This window comes from Heptranchias perlo, chromosome 13, assembly GCF_035084215.1.
Source record: "Heptranchias perlo isolate sHepPer1 chromosome 13, sHepPer1.hap1, whole genome shotgun sequence".
NCBI classification, from domain to species: Eukaryota; Metazoa; Chordata; class Chondrichthyes; order Hexanchiformes; family Hexanchidae; genus Heptranchias; species Heptranchias perlo.
The window spans coordinates 6,609,680-6,623,209 of record NC_090337.1 but is presented as its reverse complement, the minus strand read 5'-3'; the positions used below and the strand labels follow the sequence as shown (position 1 = coordinate 6,623,209).

Here is a 13,530-nt window from a genome sequence, read left to right as displayed (position 1 = left end):
ATGCTGGGTTAATCGCCTTACGCCTTCTAGTTTTCACTTTATCTGTAGTGTCTAAAATACACTTTCTTTCTGCTGCTCTACGCTTTTCCCTTTTACTTGTTCTTGAACAACTGTTTGTACTATTTGTATTGTAAATTTCCCCTGGGTGTCCCCCTCTCTTGCTGCTCTCAACTTTACTCCCTTCTGACTCCCAGCTCAGGTTCCCATCCCCCTGCCACTCTAGTTTAAACCTTCCCCAACAGCACTAGCAAACACCCCCGCGAGCACATCGGTCCCGGTCCTGCTCGGGTGTAACCCATCCCGCTTGTACAGGTCCCACTGTCCCAGGAATCTAAATCCCTCCCTCCTACACCATCCCTGCAGCCACGCATTCATCTGATCTATTCTCCTGTTCCTATACTCACTAGCACGCGGCACTGGTAGTAATCCTGAGATCACTACCTTTGAGGTCCTGCTTTTTAATTTATCTCCTAACTCCTTAAATTCACCTTGCAGGACCTCATCGCTTTTTTTAAACCTATGTTGTTGGTACCGATATGGACCACGACTACTGGCTGTTCACCCTCCCCCTCCAGAATGCCCTGCAGCCGCTCCGTGACATCCTTGACCCTAGCACCAGGGAGGCAACATACCATCCTGGAGTCACGTTGGCGGCCACAGAAACGCCTATCTGTTCCCCTTACAATTGAATCCCCTATCACTATAGCCCTGTCACTCTTCTTCCTCCCCTCCTGTGCAGCAGAGCCACCCATGGTGCCATGAACTTGCCTCTTGCTGCTTTCCCCTGATAAGCCATCTCCCCCAACAGTATCCAAAGCGGTATATCTGTTTGAGAGGGAGAATGGCCCCAGGGGACTCCTGCTATTCCTTTCTCCCTCATGTATTTATCTGGCTTCTCCTTCAATGAATCTATACTATTCACCTCAACTACTCCATGTGTTAGCGAGTTCCACATTCTCACCACTCTCTGGGTGAAGAAGTTTCTCCTGAATTCCCTATTGGATTTATTAGTGACTCTCTTATATTTATGGCACCCTAGTTTTGGTCTCCCCCACATGCAGAAATATTTTTTCTACATCTACCCTATCAAATTCTTTCATAATTTTAAAAACCTCTATTAGGTCTTTCTAATTAATTCACACCCTGAAGGACTGGGAAACTGCAGGGGTATGTTCAGTGACCTTCTCTTTTCTAGAGAAAAGAACCCCAGCCTGTTCAGTCTTTCCTGATAAGTATAACCTCTCAGTTCTGGTACCATCCTCGTAAATATTTCTTTTGCACCTTTGCCAGTGGCTTTACAGAGAAGCTCACACTTTTCCCAGACGATGGGCTGGATTTTTGCTGTGAGTGGCGAACTGCCCCAGTTGTGCGTTAGACTTGCCTTTGCCCATAGACTTTCCAAGAGCTTTTGCACGGCGCTCTCTACAGGGCATCTGGGACCTGTGTGAACGGGGCAAGCAACTGTGTATCTCCTTCACCAATTAGATTAAAACATCGTTAATGACAGCACACAGTCTGAACCAGGAAGTGAGAGTTAGAATAGTGAATTCAATGTCAAATTAGGTACAGAAAGCAAAATGAAGAGAAGGAAAGAAAGATTGAATTAAGAGACAGAGATAAAAGAGACAGAAAGAAAAAGTAAAAGAAAAACATTTATTTAATTTTTTAAAAAATGTCTAACAATTAAAATCTGAAGGAATGAGAGTTTATCCCTGTAAAAGTCCGTTTTCAGTGCCAGAGAGGTTGTTTGGCAGTAAATAAGACTTAACACGGTGTTAAAAGGGTACTTCGACTTGAAGTGACTTAATTTTTTTGGTGAGTTTAAGTCTGTATCTATCAGGTAAGTACAGGAACTGCACCCCATTCAAGAACGGGGAGCCAGCCGGCGAGCTGCTGCTTTCGTGCAACTTCTGGATTTCCGCGTTTAACCGCGTATATGCGGTCGCCGGAAATTGCTGCCTGATTTGCACGTGAATAACTGTAAGCACGGTTAGCCTCACAGTATTTTTACAGCAAAATCCGGCCCTTTGTCGTTAGACACAATTTAAACAGATAAAATGTAGCTACGTGAACTAGTTCAACAATGTTCTTGTAAGTTTTGTCATTTTTTATTGCATTACAAACCTCATTTCCGGCACTAAGCTTCTCAGTTTAATGAGAATCCGAGATGACAGGCAAAAGGATTTTCAAAAAATATCTGGAGCCATTTCTTGCTTTCTCTTTTTTTTTGTTGTTGGTGATTCTAACTGATGGTTTAGTGCTCATTATTTGTTCCATAAATTTTCTAATAGCTTTTCATTAGACGTTTACATATCCACTTTTAATTGGTGCATTCCATACCTGCTCAGCTGGGGTTTGTTGCTACTTTCTGAATATGAAATGTTAGCCAATCAACGTGACACATAAATTTGCACATAGAAGTGAGCGACGCCCTAGGTGTGACGGACAAATCGCACGTTAGGCACAAGACATACGTCCGTCACTTTTCAAAGTGAAAAAAAAAGTTTTTTTTTTTAAAAAGAGAAGGAAAGACAGTCATTTCACGTTGGTTTATTCTGACATGGAGCTGGAAAATTTAAAAGCACCCGCCACTCTGCACATTTCGCTGAAGAATTGTAATTAACGTCAGCAACTAAACTTTGTGGCCTTCAAGGGACAGACTGGGTTACAGACTGTTGCACCTCAGCAGCAGAATAATACATGGTGGGTATATAGGATGGGTGGTTATAGGAATGATGTAAGGGTAGGATAATGGGGAACAGGGAAAAGGGAATGGTAGGATAGGGAAGGGATACAGGGAAAAGGGAACGGTAGCATAGGGAAGGGACCAGGTGAGGATAGGATGGGGGGGGTGAGGATGGTTTTTTAACAGGGAAACAGTAGGGGTAGGGTGGGTGGTATAAGGGGTTTACAGGGACCAGGTAGGATTTTGCAGCTGGATTAGTGGGTACAGGATTGAAGAATTCCCAGTTGACACCCAACCAGGGCCACCTGTAGTTGCAGAATCCATGACGATGCCACAACATTAAGAAAAAACGTTCCCATTGTCCGCTTTTCCCAGCTGTCACTCCTTCCAGAGGACACAGAACAAAATACAGCGAGCAGTCAAATTAACATCGAAAATGCTCTCAACATCCCCATGCTGCTGTTGTTGAAATAACCAATATTTCGAAGCAGTTTTAACTTTGTATCTTTCGTAAAGCACAATTTTTAAATTGAGTATGGACTTTGGATCTTAATCGGGGCTAAAAAGGTTAAATTATGAGGCGAGGTTGCATAGACTCGGCTTGTATTTCCTCGAGTATAGAAGATTAAGGGGGTGATCTAATTGAGGTGTTTAAGATGATTGAAGGATTTGACAGGGTAGATAGAGAGAAACTATTTCCTCTGGTGGGGAGTTCAGAACAAGGGGGCATAACCTTAAAATTAGAGCCAGGCTGTTCAGGGGTGATGTCAGGAAGCACTTCTTCACACAAAGGGGAGTGGAAATCTGGAACTCTCCCCCAAAGGGCTGTGGAGGCTTTGGTGGGGGGTCGATTGAAAATTTCAAGACTGAGACTGATACCCACCAAAAATCTAAGGGTTTTAAGGGTTACAGAACTAAAACAGGTAGATCGAGTCAAGATACAGATCAGTCATGATCTATTTGAATGGTGGAACAAGCTTGAGGAACTGAATGGCCTACTGCTGTTCCTAGGCAATGGGCTCGAGGGGCTGAATGGCCTACTCCTGTTCCTCTTTAATAGGCTCGAGGGGCTGAATGGCCTACTCCTGTTCCTATGGTGATCTCCATCTGCCTGGTACCAGCGCTGAGCATCTCACTAACCAGAGGAGCCATGCTGGGGAAGGGACAGGAGATGGAGGGTTGATTGGTACTTTCCCGTGTGCACTGACAAGAGGCAATGATGTAACAAACAAAAGAGGGGAGGGAGGCCTCTGAGCTCTTCCAGTTCACTTTAAAGAACGTAAAGGTCGTTGTTGTTGGACACGTCGGCGATGTAATATCTGTAATTTAGCGCCAGGCTGTTGGGAGGAGCAGAGGGACCAGGCCTGGCTCTCGTGGCTGTCCTGTCAGCTCTGCCTCTTTTCAACGCGGGTTTGCAGACTTGCGTCTCCCAGCCGGGCTGCCCGGCGACCGGTCTGAAGCACTGAGCAACTTTGTCGTTATTGCAGTACCTCACGCACAGTCGGCACTGCGTGTCGGGGCTCGTTCGCTGCGTGGGCCTGGGCCTAGCTTTAGCCTTAGCCTTGGCCTGGGCTGCGGGTTCAGCTCCAGCCGCCGGCCTCTCCGCGGCGGCTTCGGAGAGGGTGGAGCAGCTGTCCAGCCGGCTGCCCGTCAAGGTCCTCGAAGGCAAGGCTAGCCGAAGCACCTTCCAGAACCTGGAGTTGGTTTTCCTGGATCGGTCTCCCTTCCACTTGAGGTAGGAGGCGGTGTGCCGGAGGCGGAGCAGCTCCCGGTTCAGGCGCCGGGCCGGCTTGTACTCGACGATGATGATCTTGGCGCTGCCGTGGCGCTGGCAGGCCGAGCCGGCCTTCAGCTCCAGCAGGCTGACGCTCCTCTCCGCCAGGTAATCGGGACTGAGCACGATGATCATCCGTCGACTCCGCTCAACGAAGCTGAAGACCCCTTCGGCCACATCTGGGAGGGAGAAACGGTCCAGGGTGGACAGGGAAGGGAAGGGGGGGGGGGGGGGGAGGAGAGGAGAGAACGGCGGAGAGGGGAGGGGGATGGAGAGAGGAGATATAGAGGTGGAAGAGGGAGAACCAGTCCAGGGTGGACAGGGGGTGGGGAGAGGGAGGACAGTCACAAAAGGAAGAAATATTAACACTTAACATTGATACCACTTTGCAATTAGCGCCTGTAGGATTGAATGGAATTTGGATAAATACAAAATCCTGCACTCCTTCCGGGAAAATCACGGCTGGGAGTGTGCAATTTTGTGGCACATGCTCCCAGCATGGTCCAGGAGTGGTGTAGCGGGACTCTTATTCCAAGAAGCCCAGAGCGAGCAAAGGCCATTCGGCCCATCGATCCCACATTCCACCTACAGCACCTCTGGTCAGCCACTTTAAGGAACTAATTTCCTTATCCAATCTTACGTAGAATTACACAGAATTTTACAGCACAGAAACAGATTCCGCCCAACTGGTCTATGCCGATGTATATGCTCCACACGAGGCTCCTCCCACCTTCCTTCATCTCACCCCATCAGCGTATCCTTCTATTCCTTTCTCCCTCATGTGTTTATCTAGCTTCCCCTTAAATGTATCTATGCTATTAGCCTCAACTACTCCTTGTGGTAGCGAGTTCCACATTCTCACCACTCTCTGGGTAAAGAAGTTTCTCCTGAATTCCCTATTGGATTTATTAGTGACTATCTTATATTTATGACTTCTAGTTTTGGACTCTCCCACAAGTGGAAACATCATCTCCACGTCTACCCTATCGAACCCCTTCATCATTTTAAAGACCTCTATCAGGTCACCCCTCAGATTTTCCTTTTCCAGGGAAAGGAGCCCCCGCCCATTCAGTCTTGCCTGATAGTTGTACTCTCTCAGTTCTGATATCTCCATGTCCTTTTTGTAATATGGAAACCAAAACTGTGCCCAGTATTCTAAGTATGGTCTAACCAAGGTTATATATAAACGTTAACATAACATCTCTGCTTTTGAATTCTGTTCCTCTAGAAGTGAACTCCAGTGCTTTGTTTGCTCTTTTTTATAGCTTTGTTAACCTGCGACACTTATTTTAATGATGTATATCTGTACCCCTAGGTCTTTTTGCTCCTCTATCCCGTTTAGACTCTTATTTTCCAAGGCAGTCTGCCATCCAGTTATCACATCAGTTATCTCCTAACAGAGCAGCAAGGTATGCCTAAAAAGATCACATGGAATGGATCACATTGTGGACTCAGCCTGTTTAGTATCTTCATGAGGCAGGGACAACACTTATACGCCTCTACCCACCATGACACAATCTGCCATCTCCTATCTCCCACTGCGCTCTGGGATAGGGTTACCAACCCTCCCTGATTAATTCCCAGAGTCTCCAGGAATCAAAGACTAATCTCCCGGCCACTGCTGTGGGCAAAAACTCGGAGAAAAATCATTGGGCCGTTAAAACGTTACTTTTTTCATTGAACCGTTTCAATTATTAATTATAAAAATATTGGAGATGGGAAAAAAAGGCTGTTTAATTGGGTGATTCTTGACTGTCAATCGGGTAACAAAGGGCCTGTTCGCTTTCCAATTGGCAGAAGGCGGTGCTCCTCGAGGATGGATGCGTCAGGCGACCAACAGCAGGAGGGCGGGGCGCTTGGAGGTTATGTGAGAAAACCTCCAGGAATACGTCCAGTGTTGGCACCTCTGACTTTGGGACGAGAAGAGAGCCAGGATCAGATATCAGTGATCTGCAGGCTGCATCGGTTCGGTTGTTTGGACTGGGCATGGTTGAGGAGACAGGAAGTAGCAACTGTAACATCAGCAACCACTACAGGAAGTCCTTGTAACTGAATGTCAGTGGAAAGTGAACGGCACCTTATCACATCGAAACAGCTGACAGTGCTTCAGAGTGAAATAAATTTGAAAAAAAAAATTGCAAATTATACTCGGTCTTATTCTATCTCAGAAACATTGCAAGTGTTTTACACAGAATAAATTAAAGTGCGGTGACTGGGCAAACCCAGCAGTAATTTATATCGTGCAGTGTTGTTCGATACGTTAGTCACCAGCCATGTGCAGCTAATTGGGAATCCAGATGTGGATAATTGCATTTCTGATGAGTAAATAAAAAACTAACAGCCACCGTCGTTGGACGTGTGATCTCAATAATCACGTGTGCATGTGAACTTTAACCTTTTGTGCGTTTGTTGCTCAAATGGTAAGAGCATGCGAGCATTTCTTGATCATTGGGTACTTCACTTCCTTGGTTACTGAGTGGCGTACCATACGCCTGAATTTTTCAAACAAGTTTCTTGAGAGACACCTTATAGTGCACCTTCTGAAAATCTATATGCATCTATTACATTCCCTTTATCCATCCAATCTCTTCAAAAAGAAATTAAATTTATCAAACACAACTTGCCTTTAGTTCTCACTAGATATTCTCTTGGGTTCAGCGTCACTAGTCTCTCCTGTAGGTAGATCAAGAGTTTGTCTTTACTGCATAACATCTAGTCCTAAGATAGAGTCTGGGCCGTAACAATGAAAACCACTTGCTATATGAACTAAAATTGTAATCTCACACATGCCTCCAGATGCATTTCTCCATTCTTCTGATAATTGAACTAATTAACGCTTGAGTGAAATGAGGCAAATGTAAAAATTAACAAACTGGTTTATTTTACAATTGTTAAGTGAATGAGCAGAGTAACATTTATAGTGAGTCTCAAATGTAGTATCACTCCTCAAAGAAAATAATAAACACACCACACTGTCCCTGTTACCAGGCCAAATATCACTTTTCCGATCAATAATTTCACTGATCCTGACCGGCTGGATCTTAAGGAGATCCTGATCTCCCTCAACTGATCATCTCCGAAAACTGCCCAAGATCATGTGTTCACCTGTCCTATTGATCATTAGCAGAACATGAATCCATCAGTTGGCCTTTGGCCCTCACCCAGCTCCTCTTGTATTGGCCAATGTGGCTACCATTCCTGTGTGTCAGGGGGTCTCGAAACTATCTCCTGTTGTTCTCAATGAATGGGACCATCTGACTTTATGGAGGCAATTTTAACCTAAGTTGCTGGATGGGAAACCCATGGGACCAGGTAGAAATGCCAGTTTTACACCCTGTCCAATATTGCTCCCCGTTGACTTCAATGGAGAGTAAAATCAGGCGGGGTGTAAAACCAGCGATGTACCCGATCCAGTCAGTTTCCCGACGGGCTGGTTAGGTTAAAATTGGTTAGACTCCGTCCATCGTGGTTCATCTGCCTCAAATACATATCTCCCAGCAATTCTGTTCGGTGAATTTGACCCCTTGATATCTAAATTTAACTTAAAAAGTTGCATTTGAATATAAACCATACTAAGAACCTTCAGTGGGCCAATAGTCAGAAATGCATAGAAACATAGAAAATAGGAGCAAGAGTAGGCCATTCGGCCCTGCTCCGCCATTCAAAATGATCATGGCTGATCGTCCAACTCAGTACCCTGTTCCCACTCTTTCCCCATATCCCTTGATTCCTTTAGCATTAAGAAATATATCTATCTCCTTCTTGAATACATCTAATGACTTGGCCTCCACTGCTTTCTGTGGTAGAGAATTCCACAGGTTCACCACCCTCTGAGTGAAGAAATTTCTCCTCATCTCAGTTCTAAATGGCATACCCCGTATCCTGAGACTGTGACCCCTGGTTCTGGACTCCCCAGCCATCGGGAAAATCCTCCCTGCATCTAGTCTGTCCAGTCCTGTCAGAATTTTATATGTTTCGATGAGATCACCTCTCATTCTTCTAAACTCTAGTGAATATAGGCCTAGTCGACCCAATCTCTCATACGTCAGTCCTGCCATCCCAAGAATCAGTCTGGTAAACCTTCGTTGCACTCCTTCCATGGCAAGGACATCCTTCTCAGATAAGGAGAGCAAAACTGCACACAATACTCCAGATGTGGTCTCACCAAGGCCCTGTACAACTGCAGTAAGACATCCCTGCTCCTGTACTCAAATCCTCTTGCAATGAAGGCCAACATACCATTCGCCTTCCTAACTGCTTGCTGCACCTGAATGCTCACTTTCAGCGACTGGTGTACAAGGACACCCAGGTCTCGTTGCACCTCCCCTTTTCCCAATTTATCACCATTCAGATAATAATCTGCCTTTCTGTTTTTACAACCAAAGTGGATAACCTCTCAATTATCCACGTTATACTCCATCTGCCATGTTCTTGCCCACTCACCCAACTTGTCTAAATCACATTGGAGCCTCTTTGCATCCTCCTCACAGCTCACATTCCACCCCAGCTTTGTGTCGTCTGCAAACTTGGAAATGTTACATTCCGTTCCCTCATCCAAATCATTGATATATATTGTGAATAGCTGGGGCCCAAGCACTGATCCCTGCGGTACCCCACTAGTCACTGCCTGCCACCCGGAAAAAGACCCGTTTATTCCTACTCCCTGTTTCCTGTCTGTCAACCAATTCTCAATCCAAGCCAGTATATTCTCCCCAATCCCATGTGCTTTAATTTTGTACACTAACCTCTTGTGTGGGACCTTATCAAAAGCCTTCTGAAAATCCAAGTACACCACATCCACTAGGGATGGGAGGGAGGTGTAAGAACATGGGAGCAATTAGAAGCCAAGATGAGGAAGTTTATGATTTTTCTCTGAACTATTACTGAACATTGTATGTGTTACTCACCTGCTAAGGTTTAAGAGTTGGGAATAGGGAGGAACTAGTGGAATGGCTGCTTTTCATAAACAAGCATGATTCTGGTCATTTCAGTCAGAAATGACCAGAGAGATTGGTCTGGGACCTGATTAGTTCAATGGTCACGTTGAAGGGACAATGTCCTGGAATCTGACTGGTTGAATTTCTAGGATGAAAAGCAAATGTAGACCAGATGCCAGAAAGTTATTTGTTTACAGAGGGTGAACAGCTGGAACGAGGTTGCAGTCAAAACACTGGATTCATTTAACAGCTGGATGTTGTACTGGGAATTCTAGGAGGATGAGGCCAAACGTCATTTTTCAGTCAAATCATCTCTGATCCGATCGGTGGGAATCTATTACTAGCATTCACACAGACACACGATCTTTAATGGGATGGGAATGAGATGGAATGGGATGGGATATGCCCATTGCATTTAATAGCTTGCCACTCCCCCCCCCCATCCCCCATACTGTCTAACATGATAGTTTGAAGATATGACCTGCAACTTTGCTCCTTTTTCTTGGCACCTCATTTGTGCCAATTTATGAACCTCTCAAAAGGAGCATTGCCTACAGGTAGGAATGTATAAAAAAGGAGAGAGTTAATGTTCAAAAAAGTATCAAGGATTTGGCTTCTTCTCTTGCAGAGTCCTCAGAAAATGAAGAAACATCGCTTGGTCTATCTTCATGGCTATCAAGGCACTTGCTGGCTACCGAGCATTTCTCTCAACAGATGGACTGGACAAGTTCCCCTCCTGCACTCTTGAATGAAGTTTGTTGTAAGCTACCCTTGCATACTTCCTTTCGAACGACTGCGTTTTTTTTCTCGTGGGGAGAGAAACCTGGAGCTGCTTCCAAAACCGGCTCCTCGGATCCTGCGACCTTTCCCCTTTCCACTTGATGGTAGTCATCACCGTCTTCAGTCTTTTCAGCTCTGCCACGTGGCTGACCTTCCGCACTGGGATGAACTCCACCAGTATAACTCTGATCTGGCCGGTCCTGGCCATGCGCTCGGTGCCGGCCTTCAACTCTAACAGTGCCTGCGTGCCATTTACCAGGTAATTCGGACTCAGCACCACTACCAGCCTCCTGCTTTTCCAGATACAGGCCAATGTCTCATCTGTGATGACTAAGAAATAAAAGATGGAGATGTTAGGGGAGGAAAATGATCAGTGATTCAACATCCACAACGGACGCTGGTCGAACCTACAATACCCTACCGTGTCGTAGTACGAGCGATCGCAACTTGTACATCGGTCTTCACCAATTCTCTCTCATGTAGGCATTGGTTCCCAGCTGGGGTACGATGCCACGAATACCAGATGCCCTCCAGTACCAAATGGTTGGACTTCACACGCGAGGCTGTTAAACCAGATCAGAGATCAATCCCACTCTTGCCTGGTGTGTACACACACACACACACGTCCACCAGAAGGGATTGTTGAATAGATATCAGGATGGGAATCCTGGCCAATTTTCACCTCTCCAACTCGGACAATTAAGGCCAATTGTAGCGTTCCTATTGACACCCAGCTGAGGCCAATTAACTGCACAGAGCTGGGATCGATGAAGACTTCATCCAAATGATAAATTGAGTTTCAATATCATTGATGTACTCATTTTTAATAAGATACAGTGTGGTTTAGTACCACCCCCTGCATTTGCCAAGAGAGACTATAATGCAGGGAGGTCCAAGGTTTAATCTCCAACGTGTTGAGTTAGCCAATCCCAGCCGTGGTTCATAGAATCATACAGCACAGAAGGAGGCCATTTAGCCCAACCAGTGTTTTATAAAGGTTGATCATAACTTCCTTTCTTTTGTACTCTATGCCTCTATTTATAAAGTAAAGGGTCCCATATGCTTCTTTAAAAAAATATAAAAACCGCCTTCTCAACTTGTCCTGCCACCTTCAAAAGATTAGTGTATGTGAAGGTTCAGTAAGGATATTACAACTGGTCTGACCATCACTGGGTTCCTGCTCTTGATTCCCATACAATGACCCTGCTGGAACAGGTGCAAATATTGGGGTCAGGCTCAGCTGGGCTGCCCCATAAGGATGGACAACCCGATGACTTAATTTTCACCGTCAAGGCTCACACATGAAGAGTGACCACGTGGACAAGGTATCAAAAGAACGCTGGTATCTGTGGAACCTTACCCCCCCCCACCACCCTCTTACCACCGCACTCAGAAACAACCAGTGCTTTGGGAAAGAGACCTTGACAACACGAGTGGAGAGACACCAAACGCTCGCTCATTCATGCACGTTACCGAAGTAGCTACCTAATTAGCTAATTTAGTCACGTCCTGTGCCAATCGCATCCCTCCAACGTGTGGATTTCATGCCTCATTTCCCGTAAAGCTCAGAGTGGAAAGAACTGGCGGAATTGGAAGACTTCTCTTCAAACATAAACAGGTGATCAGAGATCACCGCCACTGCGAAACACAACATATAAAATCAGACCAATGTCTGCACGGTATTTAACGTGCCAGATCGTACCACACCCCAAGATTAAGCTGGTTATTTTACTATATCTAGGGGACTTCAAACAAACAGCAATTAGTAACGGGAAGTGTCCTCAAGGAAATTGTGGTTTCACTGATCCTCATCGGGTGATTGGAAGAATGTGGGTCAAAGGAATGGGAACAGAGGGAGGAATGTTCAAGGCCCAACTGAAAAGTGAGGATGTTTAGAAGACTAGATCCTTCAGGGTGAGGTTAAACCAAAAGGAACTATAGACAGGCAGCCCCCTCCGCCGACCCTCCATTCCAGAGAAACAGTTGATCTCCAAAAACCTCAGGAGCTCATTCTGAACTTTGTGGCCTCCTTCAGTAAGGAGAGTGAGGCCGAGACCAAATCAGAGTGCCTTTCTGCTGCATGACCATCACAAGCTTCTCTGAATACCCAGTAGGAGATAGGCTTCAAATAGACGCAGATAGAGGAGGCCCTTTTTCCTCCTCACCCTGGGGTTGAAGATTGAACTACTGCACGACGCTCCACCCAAAGAGCCAGCCCAAGAGAACCAACTGGCCTCGCCCCAACTAGGGCAACTTGGGCAAGTGGTTGGGATTGAAACTGTCAACCAGCAAGTTGCAAAGTCGGTGCAATAATCATTAGGTTAATGAGATACCTTTACATCAAATGAAATGGACCACTCAGCAAGTAATTTGCCCTCCCTCATATTCTCCTTGAAGTGTTACGGGACCAGTAACCCTCCAGTACCTTGCCCAAGGTGTTAGCCTAGACTAGGGAGACAGTCAGCTGAACAGGCTCTTGGAGAACCTAGCCTGATTCAGTTCTTACCCTTATCGCCTTTATATACAAATTTTCTAGCAAGGCATTGAGAAGAAGTTGTGAGCAGGAACTCTGGATGATTTCTTGCCTCCCAGGGTTGCAGCCACGGTATCTAACTCAACACAGACAAGAGTCCAAACTTGGCACCTTCTTGCACTGGGGAATGCTTGTACCCACCAGATCCAAGGTGGAGGCAGAGGGGAAGAATCATTCAATGAGTGAAACCTGAGCCTCGCACTCCAGGAAGGTGCAGTTTTCAGTTCTCTATCTGTGTCGAGCTAGTTGATCTCAGCACGGCAAGCATGAGCAGAGTGTTACAATTGGGCCACAGCACCTTGGGTTAGAGAAGGAGGAGGAAACAGATTCAAATAGGGCTCTCATTCCTGATCCCGATTCAGTCATTGCTATTGGAAGTTCCCCGGGAAGGAGTCAATGCCTTCAGGAGATAGAAAAGAGAGGGAAAGGGGGGAGGAAATGACAAGGGTGAACTTTAAGAGGCCAGGGGGCAGCACCACTCTGTCACTCATGTACATACTTCCACCAGGCAAGCTGTCCCTGTCGTAAATGCAGACTTTGTATCCATATTCGTTTTCCAGAACGGATCGAAGAGTCGTCAGGACAAACTCCTCCTCCTCGGCATTCCTCGCGTACGACACGTAGACATCGTACTCCTTCCCATCTGTAAACCGCAAAAAGAAGGCACAGAGAAACACTTTCAATGCTTCGGTCAGATGCCTTGTGTCGCGTTCCCCTCCTGTGCCTTTCCCAGTTGTCTACATGGGTACAGTAGGTTATGTTACCAGACTAGTAATCCAGAGGAGATCCAAGAATGGGAGAGCTCCCTGATGGTTCACAA

General features: G+C 45.9%; 1 protein-coding gene across 1 annotated transcript in view; it reads right to left on the bottom strand.

Moving 5' to 3' along the window:
- Positions 1-2,107: 2,107 nt before the first annotated feature.
- The window catches only part of LOC137331239 (interleukin-1 receptor accessory protein-like), a 49,100-nt gene continuing 37,677 nt past the window's right edge, over positions 2,108-13,530 (bottom strand). Inside the window, exons 10-11 of the mRNA XM_067994886.1 lie at positions 13,210-13,353; positions 2,108-4,639 (exon numbers count right to left, since the gene is read on the bottom strand). Of these exons, the coding sequence (XP_067850987.1) occupies positions 3,957-4,639; positions 13,210-13,353 (827 nt within the window). The 3' untranslated portion in view covers positions 2,108-3,956. The remainder of the gene's footprint in view (positions 4,640-13,209; positions 13,354-13,530) is intronic.